Here is a 23079-nt window from a genome sequence, read left to right as displayed (position 1 = left end):
GTTATTCCGATAAATGATAAAAAAAAAGGAAATACGTCGATTTACTTGGTTTTGGATCTAATAGTGTTTCTAAAATTGTAGTTCTTCGCAATTTTGCGTTGTGTTGAAAATATTTGTCTACACGCTTTCTGGTAGAGCATAACCTCTCAAAGAAAATACCGTTAAAATGAAAACTATAATAATAAAAACAACGTAGCCTGTTCCGAAATATTTAACAAAATCTCAACGTTAGCAGAAGTAAATAACATTTCTAACTAGAGAAGTATCCATTTCACTATCTTATTTATTTTAATTAATTAATAACTGTACCTTCGGAGGTTTCCACTGATTTTCGAAATTACGTTTGTGTAAATTTTACATTCTCAGGTGAAGAAAATTTTTAAACTTTGCAATATATGCCTCCGCGATTTGTCTGAAATTTACACCCATTGTAAAGCGCCTAAAGCTTCATAATACGCATTTTTCTCGTAAGAATATTAAAATATATATTTCAATGCCCTAACCAGGAGAGTACTCGAGGTGTTAATTGCCGATTTTGTTCAAAGTCGGGCGTGATGTAGACCTATATGAGATATGAAACTTCCCAAAAGTAGACGTTGCACTACCCATTTGATTTGCCATGCCAACCGAAAATATTTTTTATAAGAATATTAAAACACTTTCTTTATATGCATGAATGAAACCATACAATTATATACAATTGAATAGCACCTCCATATTTAAAAATATTTTTTACCACTTAACACAAAAAATCTCAAGCATGGGATTTTCGGTTTCACAGGGTCCTAGCTACGAGAATGGGTAATTTGGACCGTATTTAGGTAAATTTCATCAAGTTTGGCTAAATTGGAACATTTTTGGGATAAACTAAGGATATAATCTTATTTTTGTTTTAAGTGGTCAAAACATTTTCGGTTGCCATGGCAAATCGAATGGGTAGTGCAACGTCTACTTTACGCCCGACTTTGAACCAAATCGGCCATAAACACCTCGGGTACTCTCCTTGTAAGTGGACACTTCTCTCTTAAGAGTATATATTATAAACTTCTGATATTAGAAAATATAAACAGGAACTTACATTTTCACGCAAAATAAATATTACGATATAAGAATATAGGAGGATGGGCCGCAAAAATTTCCCATCTAGTCTCTTAGGAAAATTACACGCGATGCCGGGGCCTCCAGAGTTCTTTTACGAGATGGATAACGCTAAGCCTAAGCCGTCACTTTGTCTTATAATCTCTGGCGAAAATTCAGTCATATCTGAGAAGGTGCCGCGTTGGTCATAAAAAGACTTCTCTCTTTTTGGCCGCTCGAGGAAAAAATACTCGAAAAATAAAAGATAAATTAGAAGGAGATACGACCAAAAAATATCCCCCGTATTAAAAAGAATACGATAGAAAAAGGAAGTCGGATATCTCGTTATCTTATCGCGGCGTGTGAGTTATCGGTTCAACGTATTCCCCGCCGATTTACGGTTGATTTTACGTAAAATTCGATGTTAAATCAAGACTATATTTATTTATACTTCGAGAGAATAACTATGTTAAGACGATTGTTAGTGACAATCCCTATCCCTCTCACACTCACACTCAAAGAGTGAAGCTATTTCCTCCTAAAAACCATCAAATCATTGGTTTTCTAAAAATTACAACTTCCGATGTGATTGAAGCACATGACGGTGACGTATTTCCTCCCCCCCCCCCACGCCGGAAGGGGCAATCAGATGATGCCCACGGATCATCTATTCGTAAAGAAAAGATTAAAATCAAATATTTTTTTATTAAAAAATCATTGATTTAAATTGCTTTTTATACTTCAATATATTAATGGGTGCATGACCAGGGAAAGGCTTTGAAAAATTTAGAGGAAAAATAGGAATTTTAGAGGCGAATTATAGGAAAATATAGGAAACTAAACAGGCCAATTATAGGAAAATATAGGAAATAAAAAGGCGAATTATAGGAAAATATAGGATACTAAATAGCCGAATTATAGGAAAATATAGGAAACTAAACAGGCGAATTATAGGAAAATGTAGGATATTAAACAGGCGAATTATAGGAAAATATAGGAAACTAAACAGGCGAATTATATGAAAATATGGGATACTAAATAGGCGAATTATTGGAAAATATAGGATACTAAACAGGCGAATTATAGGAAAATATAGGATACTAAATAGGCGAATTATAGGAAAATATAGGATACTAAATAGGCGAATTATAGGAAAATATAGGATACTTAATAGGCAAATTATAGGAAAATATAGGAAACTAAACAGGTGAATTATATGAAAATAAACGATACTTAATAGGCAAATTATAGGCAAATATAGGATACTAAACAGGCGAATTATAATAAAATATAGGATACTAAACAGGCGAATTATAGGAAAATATAGGATACTAAATAGGCGAATTATAGGAAAATATAGGATACTAAATAGGCGAATTATAGGAAAATATATAGGATACTTAATAGGCAAATTATAGAAAAATATAGGAAACTAAACAGGTGAATTATATGAAAATATAGGAAACTAAAGAGGCGAATTATAGGAAAATAAACGATACTTAATAGGCAAATTATAGGAAAATATAGGATACTAAACAGGCGAATTATAATAAAATAAAGGAAACTAAACAGGCGAATTATAGGAAAATATAGGAAACTAAACAGGCGAATTATAGGAAAATATAGGAAACTAAATAGGCAAATTATAGGAAAATATACGATACTTAATAGGCAAATTATAGGAAAATATAGGATACTAAACAGGCGAATTATAGGAAAATATACGATACTTAATAGGCCAATTATAGGAAAATATAGGATACTAAACAGGCGAATTATATGAAAATATAGGAAACTAAACAGGCGAATTATATGAAAATACAGGATACTAAACAGGCGAATTAAAGGAAAATATAAGAAACTAAACAGGCGAATTAAAGGAAAATATAGGAAAAATAATACGGTAATTACAAAGCTCGTACATTTCAAGATTTTGTTCGAAAGTGGCAGTGTTTTTACTAGATGTTCTATGACACGTACAAAAAGTTCTTTCATTTTCAAAAGGCCGTGAAATTATAGGAAAATAGGTGAAAAAAAGGAAATTATAGGAAGGGATAAAAACATAGGAAAATATAGGAAGTCTGGTCACCCTGTTATTAAAATGTGCAATAAAAGTTTCTGCAGCAATGCCAATTCAAAGCTGACTAAATTACAAAATAGTACTTAAATTTAATTAAAATAAATTTCATTTTACCCATGAACGCAAAATATTAATCAAATGGGCGGAAATTTTTTTTAAATGTTTTAATTAACCTTTTGCACTTTAAATATTCGAAAACTTAAATAATTCACTGAATAAGACCAAATCTAAGTCTAAGTTAACATGGTCAATTCCGAGATATCTTTCGTTTATTGAAAATTAATTATTAGTGGTTTAATGTGTAATTAATTTTTCGCTAAAATTCTTTCGTAAAATAATTTTTCTAATTAATAAAACCATTTTCAGGGTTTAAAATTTTTAAATTCCCCTCCGGAAACCGAAAACTACTAAGATATTCATCTACATCACAAGTCAACAATATTTCCCCGTAAGTATGTCTTTGGATAATATTTTATCGAGAGCTATTCAGTAATGCCCTGACGAAGTCCACTATATAGTCCGTGTCGTGAAAAGCTCTCAGTAAAAAGTTCTCGTGTGAATAACAGAAAGTGTCGTACTTACGGGGGAAAATACTATACACTTATGTCTACACGTATGTTTAAAATAAATAAAATAAAATCATTTCTAATTAATTTTCGAGTAATGAAACGGAATACATACAGATCTTCGCAACCCTGGTTTCAGCCCTTCGTGATTTTGCTGTTGAGGAAAAACATCAGCAATTAAAATCCATACGAGAAAAAATACCTTAATACACCTAATAACTAAACAAAATCTAAACTAGCAAAATAACATCTTAATCCCTAAAATGTCTACGAGGAAAAACCCTTAGCAGCTGAGCCGCAACGCATAAATATTATTAATAAAAGTCTACAAAAAAGGCGAGAGTTTTCGTGAAAAGTAGTTTTTATTCCGTCTGTAAAAATTAAGCAGTTTAGAAATACTTTTCTCAAAAGGCAGCTTTTCATATTTCAAGAGAGCAGCTAGCTAGAACTTTTACTTCACTTTCTATGAACGTTAAAAAGAATTTATTGAGTTTAGAGGAGAATGTGTAGAGGCAACTGTAGCCTGTATTTACACGATACCCGAAAGATACGCCCCGCCCACACGTAAAGAGAGCCGGTGTGCCTTCCCCAGTAAGGGGAAAGATTACAACGAGGAAAGGCGGAGGGGCGTGGTTAATCTTCGGGGGATCACGAGGCGAATAGGGTGCTGCCCGTGTATTCTCCGTTCAGCCGAATAGATTCTTGACGTTGCTAATTTTTATATCTCAAGAGCTCACTTCAGATTCGTCAAAGAAAGAAAAGTTTTTATTTCTTTTTCGTATTTTATTTTAACTTTCCTTAGAAAAACATTTTTCGAATAGCTATGACTTCTTAAATTAGACTCAAAGTCAAATATTCTCCCCCCATCAACCCATTTTTTTTCTCTTCTAAAAGAGGAATTTAACGAAAGTTGCAATTAGCTAAAATATGTACCGGAAAAAATTAAGGATTATGTCAAACGATCAATTTTATTTTCATTCGTGGGATACTTTTGCAAATCATTCTTAGCTAACGCGAATTGCAAACTGAATTGCTCAGTGTTAAAAGAAAATAACTTTCAGCAAATGGTTTGTTCACGTTTAGAGACCAAAAATGCAATGTCTTTTCAGTTGACATAGCACCCCACCTGTTATTTAAAAATTTTATCATTTTCGTATACATCCTTTTAATGGAACCAAACCTTTATTATACTCACAAGAAGAGTACCCTAGGTGTTTATTGCAGATTTGGTTCAAAGTCGGGCGTAATGTAGACCTATACGAGATATGAAATTTAACAAAAGGAGACGTTGCTCTACCCATTCGATTTGCCATGGCAACCGATAATGTTTTTGATCACTAGCGCGGGTATACTTAGAAATTCAACCGTAAACAGGTCAAATTCGAAATTCCCGCCGCCCATTTACCGAACATTTGGGCTAGTATCTTTCCCCAAATGAAGTAGATATTTTGCCTTTCTTAACCCGGAAACTGAGTATAATACAAAGTGACATTATCGAAATTATTAAGATACTTTTTTAAGAAATACGGTTAATGTGATAATTAAATCTCGCAAACTTTTCGTAGAAGGAAAATAAGTTATTTCAAAACCAAATTGGCCAAAAATGTTGGCACGTGTGAACAGGTCTGACATGTCGGCGAAATATAGGACAAATTGGACAGTTTAATTAAAATTTTTTTTCAGAACATTATTTTCATAGTTTTCTTAGAGCTACCCAAAATGGTTGTTCGCCTATAAAATTATATATAAAGAACCTAACGAAGTTGGCAGTTCTAAGACTTTTAAAACTAGTCAAATATGGAAGAACTAAGCATTAAAATTAAAAGAAACATTCAGTTGAATTTCTAATAAAAACCCACGGAGAAGATCCTTTCACGGGGTTAACCTTCATTAAAGTGTGATATTAAAATACCTGAAACCTTACTAGATGGCGCATTTATTTAATTGTTCATATTTTCCTGAGTTGACTTTATATTTCAAGAATTTAGACCTTGATACAAGGTGGTTGATTTTTGGATTTAAAAAAAATCTTAAAATATAAATTGATTTAATCAGATTTTTATTTTTTTTTAAAAAATCAATATATATTTTTAAAGTTTTAAACACGTTTTTCTTGAAAAATGCATTAATAATTTGAATGCAACAGAGTTTAAACTAAAATTTAAATCTTCGTTGAATTTAATTAATTAAAAATTAAGTTTAATTCAGTTTACTCCGAGTTGACATTTCTAGAGATTCTACGTTTGTAAATTTTTACAACTGCATTGATTTAATGCCATGATAAGGTGATTTAAATATCAATGATTCTTTTAAAAATTCGAGTCATTTAAATCAATGATTAAAATAAAATTGATTTAAATCAGACAACCTTGGTGAAAAAAAAAGTTACCGATCTTAATAAACTTATTTTACTTAGGCCTAGGTTTTCTTCTGCCTGTCACCCTTTAAATTTACTTTCCTTCCAAACAAATACCCTGGTGGTAGGCCAACGTGTTCTGCTGTTGGCCTGTAAATTTTAAGGGTGACAGGCAGAAGAAAACCTAGGCCTTTAAAAGCATTATTATATTGATATTAATTTTGTAATATTCACGTTAAAATTTGTAACGCGCTGCCAACAAAACGTTTTTCGAGCATGCTATTAATATATGACTCGGCAATAAACGAAGGATATTTATATTCAGCTAAAATGCGAAAAAGCATGGAAGGGGTAATTTGGTATGTAAAAGTTCCGTTTAAATCGAAACTGTCGGGGTTATTCCCGTCTGCGTGCGAAGGGCGGATGGAAAGAAGCGTTTCTTCCTAAAGAGATTTGTCGTGAACGCCCCGCATTGGATCACGAGTTGATTTCGTGCCGGCCATATCTGCACCTGCAGCTCCCACTTCTCAACTCCGCTAATACTCTCATGAAACTACCAAAAAAAACTGCCTATTCCCATGACAAAACCTAGTAAACGCATTTGATTTTTAAATTCGAAATATTTTTTATTTTTATTTACGTTATTTTTTACAGGGTTGCCACAGTTTTTTCACATTAAAATTCCCTGACTTTTTCAGGTTTTCCCTGACCATCTCCGGACATTTTCCCTGACTTATTTTGTGCGAAAATTTTGAATTGTTTACCTTAAATTTTAGTAAAGATTTTCTATTTGCAACCTAAATTAAATTCCCTGACATTTCCCTGATTTTTAGACAACTTTTTAAAATTCCCTGACTTTTCGACCTATATTCAAATTCCCTGACTTTTCCAGGAATTCCAGGTTTTCCAGGTACCGTGGCAACCCTGTTTTACGGTAATGTAAATATTAATAATAATAAATAATCAGCTAGGCTAATACACCCTGGTATGTCCGAGGGGTCGGACGTTCAAAGAAATCCCCTACACTTTCCAGCCTGGGTTTCAAAATCCGACGAAAATCTCGAAATCCAGAAATAAATCTCGAAATCCGACGGAAAATCTCGAAATCCGACGGAAAATCTCGAAATCCAGAGATAAATCCTTGACAAAAGCTAAGAAATCCGAAATCCAACAAAGATCTTGAAATCCAGCGTGAAATGCCGAACTCCAACGATAAATCGGGGACAAAAGTCAAGAAATCCGAAATCCAACGTGAAATCCAGATTTAAAAATCCCGTACACATTTTTACTGACCACTCGGGTATATCTCATCGAAGATTTTAAGGGGGGGGGGTTGGAAATTTTACAGTAGGTGTAAAAGTCACATTGATAATTATTAATTACTAATACTTCTAACTCGGAATTTTTCAAAGATAAAATGATTAACATTTCATAGACTCTCCCCATCGGTTTAAGGGGTTTCCCCAGAGTTCTTCGGTTTCCCCTTCCATAAAAACTTGTCAAGGTTAACGATAATAGTGAGTGTAGGGAGCTGTTGGCTCGCGTGGCGTGAAGGGCTTTCCACCACCCTCCTACGCTAGATGACTTGGGCCTAAGGTGGTGCCTTGGGTATTAGCCTAGCTGATTATTATTGTTATTATTATTATTATTATTATTATTATTATTATGCCTATGGTTAAATTTTCATATTTTTGGTTGTTGTTCTAGGATATTTGTAATTAAAGTTGAAAGGGATTTTGGAAGTTAGTACTTCGTAACATTTTAGTAAGTCATATGCGCTTGCACATAAAAATGTTTTTATTTTTTAAATTTCGTAATATAAGTGATATTTTTTTAAATCGTACAAAACTAATGATAATATATTTGAAGTAAATCAAGAGCATGTGGATGAACAGAGTATATATGAACAGCAACCCGTTCCACCTCTCGATTGCCCGGAAATCATAAAACAAGAGTCCACATTCTCTGTAAACCCGAATGAGTTATCGGGTTATAATTCTTAATAAAGGAATATGAAGACATTCAGACGATAAACCAAAGTGATATCCTGCATCGGTAAACTACAAAGGGAAAAATCTAGGAGATTAATATGTAAAAACAGGTAGGAGTCGCGGAGGGGGTAACGCAACCAACCGAATTCCGTTTTCTTCGTAATAGGATTATAATAAAAAATAAATGAAGGGGCGGCCATATCTTTTAATATTTGAGAGAATAACCTTTTAGTTTTTCGCTAAATGATGTTTTGGGGGTCCCGCCGGATGGACCACGAGAGTCGGCAGGGAAGACAAAGCCTGTACGCGGTCATCTTTGTTACGTGGGAAATGGACAGGGATCCTTGACGGCGAGTTAAGGATTAATTGAAAAAAGGCAAGAAGGGTTGGAATCGCCTCTTCACGAAACACGACGGCGCGTGTTGTTTGGTTCCGAATTAGAGCCCCAGATGGAGTTGCGCAGTTCAGTCACGTCCTATTGTAAATTGCATTTAAAGATAGCTTTTTTCGGACGTTGGATTTTGTACGTAGACCTTCGTTAGGGAGCAACTCTATTTCGAGACTATGTTTTAGTCGTCGTGCTAATTTTTAAGACGTAGCAATTAAGTTATACAGAAGCTTAATAATGGATGTAGTTAAACATTTTCCCAAGTGTCATACTTATATTTATAAAAACTTGTAGAGGTTAACGGTAATAGTAAGTGTAGGGAGAAGTTGACAAATATTTAAAGGGCATATTGAAGTGTATAAACTGAGCGGGGGTTCTACAAAACTTAAAACAGTAATCTGCTTTCCAAAAACCGTCGTAGATGGCGCCACAAATAAATATTGAAAGGGTATATTGAAGTGTATTAACTGAGGGAAGGTTCTCATAAACTTAAATCAGTATCTGCTTCCCAAAAACCGTCGTAGATGGCGCCACAAATAATATTGAAAGGGTATATTGAAGTGTATTAACTGAGGGAAGGTTCTCATGAACTTAAATCAGTATCTGCTTCCCAAAAACCGTCGTAGATGGCGCCACAAATAATATTGAAAGGGTATATTGAAGTGTATTAACTGAGGGAAGGTTCTCATGAACTTAAATCAGTATCTGCTTCCCAAAAACCGTCGTAGATGGTGCCACAAATAATATTGAAAGGGTATATTGAAGTTCATTAACTGAGGAAAGGTTCTCATGAACTTAAATCAGTATCTGCTTCCCAAAAACCGTCGTAGATGGCGCCACAAATAATATTGAAAGGGTATATTGAAGTGTATTAACTGAGGAAAGGTTCTCATGAACTTAAATCAGTATCTGCTTCCCAAAAACCGTCGTAGATGGCGCCACAAATAATATTGAAAGGGTATATTGAAGTGTATTAACTGAGGAAAGGTTCTCATGAACTTAAATCAGTATCTGCTTCCCAAAAACCGTCGTAGATGGTGCCACAAATAATATTGAAAGGGTATATTGAAGTTCATTAACTGAGGAAAGGTTCTCATGAACTTAAATCAGTATCTGCTTCCCAAAAACCGTCGTAGATGGCGCCACAAATAATATTGAAAGGGTATATTGAAGTGTATTAACTGAGGAAAGGTTCTCATGAACTTAAATCAGTATCTGCTTCCCAAAAACCGTCGTAGATGGCGCCACAAATAATATTGAAAGGGTATATTGAAGTGTATTAACTGAGGAAAGGTTCTCATGAACTTAAATCAGTATCTGCTTCCCAAAAACCGTCGTAGATGGCGCCACAAATAATATTGAAAGGGTATATTGAAGTGTATTAACTGAGGGAAGGTTCTCATGAACTTAAATCAGTATCTGCTTCCCAAAAACCGTCGTAGATGGTGCCACAAATAATATTGAAAGGGTATATTGAAGTTCATTAACTGAGGAAAGGTTCTCATGAACTTAAATCAGTATCTGCTTCCCAAAAACCGTCGTAGATGGCGCCACAAATAATATTGAAAGGGTATATTGAAGTGTATTAACTGAGGAAAGGTTCTCATGAACTTAAATCAGTATCTGCTTCCCAAAAACCGTCGTAGATGGCGCCACAAATAATATTGAAAGGGTATATTGAAGTGTATTAACTGAGGAAAGGTTCTCATGAACTTAAATCAGTATCTGCTTCCCAAAAACCGTCGTAGATGGCGCCACAAATAATATTGAAAGGGTATATTGAAGTGTATTAACTGAGGGAAGGTTCTCATGAACTTAAATCAGTATCTGCTTCCCAAAAACCGTCGTAGATGGTGCCACAAATAATATTGAAAGGGTATATTGAAGTTCATTAACTGAGGAAAGGTTCTCATGAACTTAAATCAGTATCTGCTTCCCAAAAACCGTCGTAGATGGCGCCACAAATAATATTGAAAGGGTATATTGAAGTGTATTAACTGAGGAAAGGTTCTCATGAACTTAAATCAGTATCTGCTTCCCAAAAACCGTCGTAGATGGCGCCACAAATAATATTGAAAGGGTATATTGAAGTGTATTAACTGAGGAAAGGTTCTCATGAACTTAAATCAGTATCTGCTTCCCAAAAACCGTCGTAGATGGTGCCACAAATAATATTGAAAGGGTATATTGAAGTTCATTAACTGAGGAAAGGTTCTCATGAACTTAAATCAGTATCTGCTTCCCAAAAACCGTCGTAGATGGCGCCACAAATAATATTGAAAGGGTATATTGAAGTGTATTAACTGAGGAAAGGTTCTCATGAACTTAAATCAGTATCTGCTTCCCAAAAACCGTCGTAGATGGCGCCACAAATAATATTGAAAGGGTATATTGAAGTGTATTAACTGAGGAAAGGTTCTCATGAACTTAAATCAGTATCTGCTTCCCAAAAACCGTCGTAGATGGCGCCACAAATAATATTGAAAGGGTATATTGAAGTGTATTAACTGAGGAAAGGTTCTCATGAACTTAAATCAGTATCTGCTTCCCAAAAACCGTCGTAGATGGTGCCACAAATAATATTGAAAGGGTATATTGAAGTTCATTAACTGAGGAAAGGTTCTCATGAACTTAAATCAGTATCTGCTTCCCAAAAACCGTCGTAGATGGCGCCACAAATAATATTGAAAGGGTATATTGAAGTGTATTAACTGAGGAAAGGTTCTCATGAACTTAAATCAGTATCTGCTTCCCAAAAACCGTCGTAGATGGCGCCACAAATAATATTGAAAGGGTATATTGAAGTGTATTAACTGAGGAAAGGTTCTCATGAACTTAAATCAGTATCTGCTTCCCAAAAACCGTCGTAGATGGCGCCACAAATAATATTGAAAGGGTATATTGAAGTGTATTAACTGAGGAAAGGTTCTCATGAACTTAAATCCAGTATCTGCTTCCCAAAAACCGTCGTAGATGGCGCCACAAATAATATTGAAAGGGTATATTGAAGTGTATAAACTGAGCGGGGGTTCTACAAAACTTAAAACAGTAATCTGCTTTCCAAAAACCGTCGTAGATGGCGCCACAAATAAATATTGAAAGGGTATATTGAAGTGTATTAACTGAGGGAAGGTTCTCATGAACTTAAATCAGTATCTGCTTCCCAAAAACCGTCGTAGATGGCGCCACAAATAATATTGAAAGGGTATATTGAAGTGTATTAACTGAGGGAAGGTTCTCATGAACTTAAATCAGTATCTGCTTCCCAAAAACCGTCGTAGATGGCGCCACAAATAATATTGAAAGGGTATATTGAAGTGTATTAACTGAGGGAAGGTTCTCATGAACTTAAATCAGTATCTGCTTCCCAAAAACCGTCGTAGATGGTGCCACAAATAATATTGAAAGGGTATATTGAAGTTCATTAACTGAGGAAAGGTTCTCATGAACTTAAATCAGTATCTGCTTCCCAAAAACCGTCGTAGATGGCGCCACAAATAATATTGAAAGGGTATATTGAAGTGTATTAACTGAGGAAAGGTTCTCATGAACTTAAATCAGTATCTGCTTCCCAAAAACCGTCGTAGATGGCGCCACAAATAATATTGAAAGGGTATATTGAAGTGTATTAACTGAGGAAAGGTTCTCATGAACTTAAATCAGTATCTGCTTCCCAAAAACCGTCGTAGATGGCGCCACAAATAATATTGAAAGGGTATATTGAAGTGTATTAACTGAGGAAAGGTTCTCATGAACTTAAATCAGTATCTGCTTCCCAAAAACCGTCGTAGATGGCGCCACAAATAATATTGAAAGGGTATATTGAAGTGTATTAACTGAGGAAAGGTTCTCATGAACTTAAATCAGTATCTGCTTCCCAAAAACCGTCGTAGATGGCGCCACAAATAATATTGAAAGGGTATATTGAAGTGTATTAACTGAGGAAAGGTTCTCATGAACTTAAATCAGTATCTGCTTCCCAAAAACCGTCGTAGATGGCGCCACAAATAATATTGAAAGGGTATATTGAAGTGTATTAACTGAGGAAAGGTTCTCATGAACTTAAATCAGTATCTGCTTCCCAAAAACCACCGTAAATGGTGCCCTAAATATAAATGGGCATATTGAAGTGTATAAACCATGAGTCTATAATATTGTTCCATATGTTTGTCACTTTGGGGAATATTTTACTGAGAGTTAGTAACGGAGTGACGTCATCACGAGAAGAAAATCTCCCCCTAGCGAGGCGCTGTCAAAGGCTACGCGTGACGCGTTAGCAAACGGACGCAAAACGGCGACGAAGCCCTTAATGTAGTCTGTCTTGTGAATAGCTCTCTGTAAAACTTTTGCATGTTAAGAATAGGAAGTGTCACACTTATGTAATATTCTTATACACTTATGATAAACTGAGCGCGGTTTTTTAGCTGATATCAACATTGGCAACATAGCGACCCAAAATTTTGTTGCCTGGCTAGCTTGTTTCCATATTTCTTTGAGCTCTACAAATATAATATATAATATTATAGAAAGCGACCGATTTTTTCTCGGGAGTTATTTTAGTCTTCGAATTATTCCGAAAGGTCACGACAAGGTCAAACGGAAACGTGCGCTGCTAGGAAGAATAACGTTAAACGGGTCAAGCCCGCGTTAGTAAAACGTGAAGGGTAAACGGTCAGTACTAGATAAAGCTATTTTTACAGACCTAGACGTTCTTCGTACGCGTTTTCTAGCGCAGGCGTAAACTCAGTGGCGTCGCGCATAAAATTCTAAAAAGCTACTTCTCAAAAAAAATTTAACGCAATGGCGTCAAAAAAAAGTTAGAGGACGATTTCTCATTACCAAAATGTTTCAATAAAATCTTACACAGAAAGTCGACAGTTATATTCTATAGATTACCTTATAAATATTTCTATAGAGAAAATGTAGAAATTGACCCACATTTCTAAAGATTATATTTTAAAAATATTTCTAACTTCTATACTATCTACAAACATTTCGGTCAATTTTCTATAACAATTAGTCAAACAGGGAAATTGTTTTGCTATAGAAATATTTCGAGAGCGCTTTGAGAAAACCTTCTATAGACTATAGACAACCTTCGACTTTTTATGGGCTTTTAAAAGATATTACCTTCGACATCCCACAGAAGATTTTATAGTCTATAGCAAATCTTGGAGCTTCTAAAGAGTTTTAAAAGATTCTATACCAAGTCTATAGAAAACCTTCGACATTCCACAGAAGATTTTATAGTCTATAGCAAATCTTGGAGCTTCTAAAGAGTTTTAAAAGATTCTATACCAAGTCTATAGAAAACCTTCGACATTCCACAGAAGATTTTATAGTCTATAGCAAATCTTGGAGCTTCTAAAGAGTTTTAAAAGATTCTATACCAAGTCTATAGAAAACCTTCGACATTCCACAGAAGATTTTATAGTCTATAGCAAATCTTGGAGCTTCTAAAGAGTTTTAAAAGATTCTATACCAAGTCTATAGAAAACCTTCGACATTCCACAGAAGATTTTATAGTCTATAGCAAATCTTGGAGCTTCTAAAGAGTTTTAAAAGATTCTATACCAAGTCTATAGAAAACCTTCGACATTCCACAGAAGATTGTATACAAAGTCTATAGCAAATCTTCGACCTTTTATAGACGTCTATAGTATTTAAAGGGGAATAGTTATTGGAAAAGTATTTAAAAAGTTACGCTACTTTTTCCCCAACCTACATCAAACGGCTCCAAAAATTTCAGAAATCCCGCTTGAACCTACGTGCAGCGCCAAAAGAATGAAGCGGCAAAAATATGAAAAAGGGCGGCGTGCAAGGCATTTTAAAACCACGATAAACTACAATCTACGAATATAACTCGGTTAAAAAGCCAAGGAGAATGTCGTAGCAGACGACAGTTCCGACCGAAAAACGATAAAACCGGGGGAAAAATATTTCGTTCACGAGATGGCGCTGCAGGTAGGTTCAACCAAGCGGTTCTGAGATTCTCGAGTCGGGGGGGATAAAACATGAAATTTGGTTGCTTATAATTAATCAAATACTGGAAATATTAACATGAAATTTTTGGTATAACCATTTTCGGACGTCCTCTATCCTTTTAAATGGTTTTTAACCAATTTTAGGGTGGCGACAATTTCCCTTTAATAGAAAGTCTATAGAAAAGTTTCGTAAATGCCGGCACGCGAAAGTTTCGTATTGACTCGGCGAATGAATGAAATTGAGCAGTTTGGGCGTCAAAGAAGTCGTAGAAATTAAATAATCAAATTGCGGCGAAGAGTAGGTTCTAAATGGCTCTGGGGAGATTCGGGGGGCTTAATCATGTTGCAGCACATGAAAGGGGGGGGGGGGCATGGTGGTCTTTACGAAATCGGGAGTTTCAGGGGCGAGCAATAAAACGGCAAGGACCTTCCGTAATTAGACGCTTTGAGAGATAAGCAAGCCCTAGTGACCTGTCCCTCCGACCCTACCTCCCCGTCAACCGGGGACCGAAGATTGAGAGAGAGGGGGGGGGGGAATTTCGTCTCCCCGCTGCAAGATTAAAAGCATCAGTTGCTGGATCAGGGACGATATCCTACACGGAAGATACACTACATACAGGTAAAAAACAAGATGGCCACGACCATAATAATTTATCAACTCCCCATCTCCTCACCATGCCAAACATTACTGCCAGATCATTTATGACGTTTTTCTTATAATAATCAGCTAGACTTATACTCAAGGCACCACCTTAGGCCTAAGTCATCAAGCGACTTTTAAAGCCATTAATTCAGGTGGCCGGGTTACAGTGCGTAAGAGGGTGGTGGCAAGCCCTTCATGCCACGTGAGCCAACAGCTCCCTACACTTACTATTACCGTTAACCGCTACAAGTTTTTATGGAAAGGGGAAACCAAAAACTCGGGGGGAAAGCCCTTAAACCAGTGGGGGTGGAACTTGAAAACTCTACGTATAGAAGTGGTTCCGAGTTTTCACCCGGAGAGAAAGTGCAGTATAACGAAAAGCAAGTTGTCTATTTGATTTCGATGTTTATAGCACCACTTATTGGACGAAAACCGCGTCATCAACTTTACACACGGGGCAATTTTAGTTTAGCTACTGCCTCGAGATCTCGAGAGTTTCGTTTCCATGGAAACCTTTTCAATAAGGCAAGGAATATAAGGATTTTAAATACGCGGTTGACTTATGGTATATTCCGTGTTAAAGGCCGACTACATAAATCTTCGGTTTACTCTGTCTTTCACTGGAAATAGGCTTACTGTAATACACGTGTGCCATGCAGTCAGCCTACTTCCAGTGAAAGACAGAGTAAACCGAAGATTTATGTCGGCCTTTAACCACGTCTCACTGAAACTTTTTTTAAATCGAAACGTTTTACATATCCGGTAAATTATCTTATTTATTATCAATGAAGAATAAACCCTAAAATAGGCCAAATGGTGCTTGGATATGGCGTTTCTTTGCAAAATGGTGCTTATCTTGAAATGTTTTGGAAAAAGGTACCAGCAATAAATTACGCTTAGTCTTGAAATATCTAGGTATTTTCTAAATCCTTTAAAACAACATTATCTAATATTTTTTCTTTAGAAATATCTCTATAAAATAGTCTTTTAGGCTACAGTCATTTAAAGCCTCTATATAGGCTTTAAAGGATTTTTGCCAATTAACCTTTTCAGTTAACACAGAACCACCTAGTGGTCAACACGAGTAGCTCCCTTAGCTGCAGGATTTTCGTCTTTTCACATTTTCATTTGCTTAGCATTTTAAAACTTAAGTTATCGTATTGGCCCAAATTGAAAAGGCTAATTTCTATAGAATTAATTAAGTTCTATATTGAATTAATTCCGTGAGATTACACTTACAAGGAGAGTACCCGAGGTGTTTATTGCCGATTTAGTTCAAAATCGGGCGTAATGGTGACCTATATGAGATATGAAATTTCCCAAAAAGGAGACGTTGTACTAGCCGTTCGATTTGTCATGGCAACTGAAAATGTTACCACTTATAAAACAAATCTCCATTTAAAAAAGCATGGGATTTTCTCGAATGGGTAGTGCAACGTCTCCTTTTGGGAAATTTCATATTACATTAATTAAGCCCAACTTTGAACAAAATCGGCAATAAACACCTACTTGTAAGTTCATCAACTTTGAATGGCTTGAACAGATGGCGCCATGCATATCGTTGAGTACTCAAAGCTTGACGATCTTCTAACAAACATGGCAATATTTTCTTGATGAACTCCCGACTAACATCAATGGCCACGATTGCAATATTTTGATCTGCCGGATGCGGGGGTTAAAACTAAATAGCCTCGCTGTTATTTTATATCGAAAGGTATATTTTCCAGGCCCGTCTCTGAGCACTTTATCGAAAGCAAGGCTGGCGGGTGGGCGCGTGTATCTAATCTATCTATATTCGGACACACAAAAGAGAAGCTTCCGAACAGTTTGCTTTTTCTTAGCCTCCAACACACACACCCAAGGCGATACCTTAACCGGGCATCTCGGCAAACACCCCCGGAGCGGAGGTTGCGCCTGCGAACGCGGTACTAGGTGATCGTGGCGGCGGGCTGACGCGGGGCGAGAAGGCGCGCGAGGAGACGCTGCTATAGCAACCACCTGGGAAGCCGTTGCTATGACGACCAAGAAAACCCTTTTCTGGGGCGCCCGGCTCCGAGTCTGGTCCTGGTCAGGAGCGCTTGGCAGTAGGGCCTGGCCCGCGGGAATGGCGGGCTTCCGCGGAGGCCGTCAGGAGAGGTTGTCCCGGACGCGGATGGAGAGGGAGGGGGTGGTGGGCCCGGAAAAAAGGGCTATTTTTAGAAACAGTCTCGCCAAAAAAAGCAACGAAGGCAGCGCGCGAAGAAAGAAGAAGGGGGAGGGGCCTTCAAAGACACGAAAGAAGTTGATTCGTCCGTCGCCGATGTTTACTACGCTTCGAAAATAGGTCATTATAAACAAGAACGTATCTAGGCTATTGAGAGCGTATGCGTCTATCTGCTCGCTAACCTCGCAGCTTTTACCTCAAACGGTAATCCTCAATTTTTACCTCATTGTATCGCGCTACGTATTAAGACATGGTTTTTCATTTTTTTTTTATATTATTATTTTAAATCAAAAAGTAAGGTCTGAATTTTTTAAGAGGGCCCAAATTCTACTTCGCACAGCGCCCCCAAAAATGTTAATTTGACCCTGTATCGCACCTCATTGTATCGCGCTACGTATTAAGGCATGGTTTTTCAATTTTGTTATTATTATTAATTATTTTAAATCAAAAAGTAAGGTCTGAATTTTTTAAGGGGCCCCAAATTCTACTATTCACAGCGACCCCAATAGTGTTCATTTGGCCCTTTATCGCGCAACGTATTAAGGCATGTTTAAAAAAAAATTAATATTAATATTATTATTATTAGTCAAAAAGTAAAGTCTGATGAATTTTTATCGCCATCAGTCGAAAGAACATTTTTGCTTTTTGAGAAAAATATCATTAGTTACGGAAAAGTTCGATTCGTTCAGTTTTGGCAACTTTAATTAAAACTTAAATTAACGATTTAATTAGTGTCATTTACAGTAAATTACCAAATAGATAATAGGTGTTTTCTTTTCTCTTGTTGCGGGATTTCGGAGTAGGGTAAGAAGGGTAAGGCTATGACGTCATTTTACTCCGATTCTGTGGTGGCGAATAGATTGAGTCGGAGTAAAAACGTTTTTAGCAGATAAATCCTGGCTAGCAGACGACAAAATCCGATTTACTCCTTTACACCTTTTCAGAAGGAGTAAAAAGAGTAGCCCTAATACTAAGGAACAAGCGAATAGTTTATGGGGCGGATTAATTATCATCCCCGGAACAGTCGAATAAAACGATTTAGGGTAAAAAGAGTACACATTTAGTCCGAGAACAGGCGATAAGAAACCACCTAGTATTCTAAAGTATTGTGCCAACAGATCGCTGACAGATGGCGTTACTTTTGCAATTTGAATTGCGATTTTCAGTCTGTTCTACGTTCTTTCTTACGTTGTCAGTAACCTAAATAGGTTCTTCGCAGAAACTAACATTTTATTGCTCCTTTTCGTTTTCTCATTTCGTACGGGCATACTGTATATCCCACAAACGTACAATACATCCGCGTGCTACGGAGAAGGACGCGGATGATCCAAGGGGCAAGGTGGAACTTTGTAAATTTAAAATAAAAATTTGTATATTACAAATTCAATAAAATTTATTATTTTATTAGTATTCACTGCTTTACCAAATTGATAGGTGTGCAAAATATTTTTCTTTAGCTGTTTGGAACGTCATAAGCGATTTAAAGAAACCAAACTTCTAAAATGAAACTCTAGCGTTTATAAATTTTAGTTAATTTACCAAAAAATGTTTCGAAGCATATTTCCAAAAATTTCGTTATTTATTGCCATAGACATAAGTGTTTTTTTCAACCAATCGTTTAAAAATATTCGAAATAAGCGCTTATATCAGAAAAGCAAAAAAAATTAAAATAAATTTTGCCAGTTCATATATTTTTTTTTCCAAACCGAGGTAATGTTTTGCCATTTTTTTCTTTGTTGGCGTCGTGCGCCAGGGGGAGTTAGCGGCGCTTTGTTAAACCCGTAATTTGCAGGAAAGCGAAACGCGAGATAACAAGGGGGATGCCGCCACTACGGGGAATATAACGTCAACCTGACACGGGAAACCGTCAATTGAACCTGATTCTTTAGGTTCTCACTACGCTTTCAGGTAACCGACGACACGACATTATTGCAAACCCCTTTAAAGGCCGCGTCACTGTATAACAAAGTACATAGAAGGACTCGCAACGCGTCATTAGCGTCCGAAGAGACGTAATACGGTAAGGTGGTTAGACCGTTCCGGTGAAGCTAGCAGAGGGGGTAAAGTACGCGTCGAAAGAGTAAGGGCTCAATGGCACCTAACCACTCGATTTGAAGTCGGTCATATATAATCGTTTCTACCGCCAAGAATTTACCCAGGTGAACCGAGAATGAGCACCCCATTGACTTCGTGATACCCCGTAGATAAACCACGCCCCTTTTCAATTCCGCAGGTAATTTTCGGAAAGAGGGGAAGACACTCCGGTACGATCCGAGCCTATCTCCGAGTGTAGGCGGGGAATATCTGGCGGGTATCATGGAAACCGAGGCTACAGTCGCGGTTACCTATTCTCAGTTAACCTTATTATATTCTTGCTACCGTAACTCGCGAGGAGGTTTTTTTCTTCAAGTTTTTACTCTTTTTATCCTGCCCCCCCCCCCCGGAGTGAGTTGAAGAGGGGGTAGCGGAGAAAAAGTGATGGGATTTTCTGGTTGGTAATGCCCTCTAGCGGCGTGAGAGCGAAATCGCTTAAACCGTCGCCACAGCCAAAGCCCCATCAAATTTATATATATTACGAATTTTCGCCAGCGCCAGGATAAAATTTCATGATCCGAAATTTATGGAAGTTATTGGAAAATGTATCTCAAAGTTTCATCTGGAAATGAAAACACTTTGGCGCTTTTGCTCGCGAAACAGATGACGGATATACAACGATTTTGAGCGCTCTATCAATAATATTTTTTTATATACAAGCTTTTGGCCTTCATTTTGGTGTGAAATTTATAAAAAAATCTACACTATTTTCGTGGAATATCTTACAAAAAGGCAATCAAGAATGTATTTATTTATACTTAGGGAGCATGAATATGTCGAGACTATCGACGGACACGTTGAGGCCATAGCGCTGTCACGCTAAGGGGGGGGGGGAGGGGAAAAGGAGGCGGTCTTATTTTTTGCGTCCTCGCGGCAGCGTTAATCGCGTCGAAAATCGTAATTTTTAAGAACCAATGAGATTGCAGTATAATTTGATTTTATTAAAGCGGAGGAGCATACCGGGGGCCCCAACGGGTGAAATTGGAGAAACGCTAAAAATAATCTCGACATATTCATTCTCCCTGAATATAAATAAATACATTCTTGGGCAATAAAATGTTTGAAAACAAAATATGAAATTAAAGTAGTTTTTATTTGGCTTTCAAAAACTCGGGTTAAGTGATCTCTAACTGATGGGACAATCACTCAAACAATCAGGTTATAAATCGTAAGAACATAACTAATTCAAGTCGAATATCAATTAAATTCAGTGGAAAATCGTCAGAAATTAACGGAATTCAGTGAAAAATCGTCAGAAATTAACGGAATTCAGTGAAAAATCGTCAGAAATTAACGGAATTCAGTGAAAAATCGTCAGAAATTAACGGAATTCAGTGAAAAATCGTCAGAAATTAACGGAATTCAGTGAAAAATCGCCAGAAATTAACGGAATTCAATGAAAAATCGTCAGAAATTAACGGAATTCAGTGAAAAATCGTCAGAAATTAACGGAACTAAGCGAAAAATCGTCATAAATTAACGGAATTCAGTAAAAATCGTCAGAAATTAACGGAATTCAGTAAAAATCGCCAGAAATTAACGGAACTAAGCGAAAAATCGTCAGAAATTAACGGAATTCAGTGAAAAATCGCCAGAAATTAACGGAATTCAGTGAAAAATCGTCAGAAATTAACGGAATTCAGTGAAAAATCGTCAGAAATTAACGGAATTCAGTGAAAAATCGTCAGAAATTAACGGAATTCAGTGAAAAATCGCCAGAAATTAACGGAATTCAGTGAAAAATCGCCAGAAATTAACGGAATTCAGTGAAAAATCGCCAGAAATTAACGGAATTCAGTGAAAAATCGTCAGAAATTAACGGAATTCAATGAAAAATCGTCAGAAATTAACGGAATTCAGTGAAAAATCGTCAGAAATTAACGGAATTCAGTAAAAATCGTCAGAAATTAACGGAATTCAGTAAAAATCGTCAGAAATTAACGGAATTCAGTGAAAAATCGCCAGAAATTAACGGAATTTAGTGAAAAATCGTCAGAAATTAACGGAATTCAGTGAAAAATCGCCAGAAATTAACGGAATTCAGTGAAAAATCGCCAGAAATTAACGGAATTCAGTGAAAAATCGTCAGAAATTAACGGAATTCAGTGAAAAATCGTCAGAAATTAACGGAACTAAGCGAAAAATCGTCAGAAATTAACGGAATTCAGTGAAAAATCGTCATAAATTAACGGAATTCAGTAAAAATCGCCAGAAATTAACGGAATTCAGTAAAAATCGTCAGAAATTAACGGAACTAAGCGAAAAATCGTCAGAAATTAACGGAATTCAGTGAAAAATCGCCAGAAATTAACGGAATTCAGTAAAAATCGCCAGAAATTAACGGAATTCAGTAAAAATCGCCAGAAATTAACGGAACTAAGTGAAAAATCGTCAGAAATTAACGGAACTAAGCGAAAAATCGTCAGAAATTAACGGAATTCAGTGAAAAATCGTCATAAATTAACGGAATTCAGTGAAAAATCGTCATAAATTAACGGAATTCAGTAAAAATCGCCAGAAATTAACGGAATTCAGTAAAAATCGTCAGAAATTAACGGAACTAAGCGAAAAATCGTCAGAAATTAACGGAATTCAGTGAAAAATCGCCAGAAATTAACGGAATTCAGTAAAAATCGCCAGAAATTAACGGAACTAAGCGAAAAATCGTCAGAAATTAACGGAATTCAGTGAAAAATCGCCAGAAATTAACGGAATTCAATGAAAAATCGTCATAAATTAACGGAATTCAGTAAAAATCGTCAGAAATTAACGGAATTCAGTAAAAATCGCCAGAAATTAACGGAACTAAGCGAAAAATCGTCAGAAATTAACGGAATTCAGTGAAAAATCGCCAGAAATTAACGGAATTCAGTGAAAAATCGTCAGAAATTAACGGAATTCAGTGAAAAATCGTCAGAAATTAACGGAATTCAGTGAAAAATCGTCAGAAATTAACGGAATTCAGTGAAAAATCGTCAGAAATTAACGGAATTCAGTGAAAAATCGTCAGAAATTAACGGAATTCAGTGAAAAATCGCCAGAAATTAACGGAATTCAGTGAAAAATCGTCAGAAATTAACGGAATTCAGTGAAAAATCGTCAGAAATTAACGGAATTCAGTGAAAAATCGCCAGAAATTAACGGAATTCAATGAAAAATCGTCAGAAATTAACGGAATTCAGTGAAAAATCGTCAGAAATTAACGGAATTCAGTGAAAAATCGTCAGAAATTAACGGAATTCAGTGAAAAATCGTCAGAAATTAACGGAATTCAGTGAAAAATCGCCAGAAATTAACGGAATTCAGTGAAAAATCGTCAGAAATTAACGGAATTCAGTGAAAAATCGTCAGAAATTAACGGAATTCAGTGAAAAATCGCCAGAAATTAACGGAATTCAATGAAAAATCGTCAGAAATTAACGGAATTCAGTGAAAAATCGTCAGAAATTAACGGAACTAAGCGAAAAATCGTCAGAAATTAACGGAATTCAGTGAAAAATCGTCATAAATTAACGGAATTCAGTAAAAATCGCCAGAAATTAACGGAATTCAGTAAAAATCGTCAGAAATTAACGGAACTAAGCGAAAAATCGTCAGAAATTAACGGAATTCAGTGAAAAATCGCCAGAAATTAATGTAATTCAGCGGAAAATCATTAGAAATTAATGGAATACACCGGAAAATCGTTACAAATGAA

The 23079-nt window shown here is 36.1% G+C and overlaps 1 protein-coding gene across 4 annotated transcripts in view; it reads right to left on the bottom strand.

Moving 5' to 3' along the window:
- by (focal adhesion protein tensin) overlaps positions 1-23079 on the bottom strand; it is a 294492-nt gene that overhangs the window by 34768 nt on the left and 236645 nt on the right. For all 4 annotated transcript variants that reach the window (XM_090161244.1, XM_090161246.1, XM_090161247.1 and 1 more), the window contains one exon: positions 3839-3877. In XM_090161244.1, the coding sequence (XP_090017370.1) occupies positions 3839-3877 (39 nt within the window). The remainder of the gene's footprint in view (positions 1-3838; positions 3878-23079) is intronic.

The sequence above is a fragment of the Leiobunum rupestre genome, chromosome 10, assembly GCF_980474605.1.
Source record: "Leiobunum rupestre chromosome 10, qqLeiRupe1.1.hap1, whole genome shotgun sequence".
Classification (NCBI taxonomy): domain Eukaryota; kingdom Metazoa; phylum Arthropoda; class Arachnida; order Opiliones; family Sclerosomatidae; genus Leiobunum; species Leiobunum rupestre.
The sequence above is the reverse complement of the archived record's forward strand: the minus strand, read 5'-3'. Positions and strand labels throughout refer to the sequence as shown.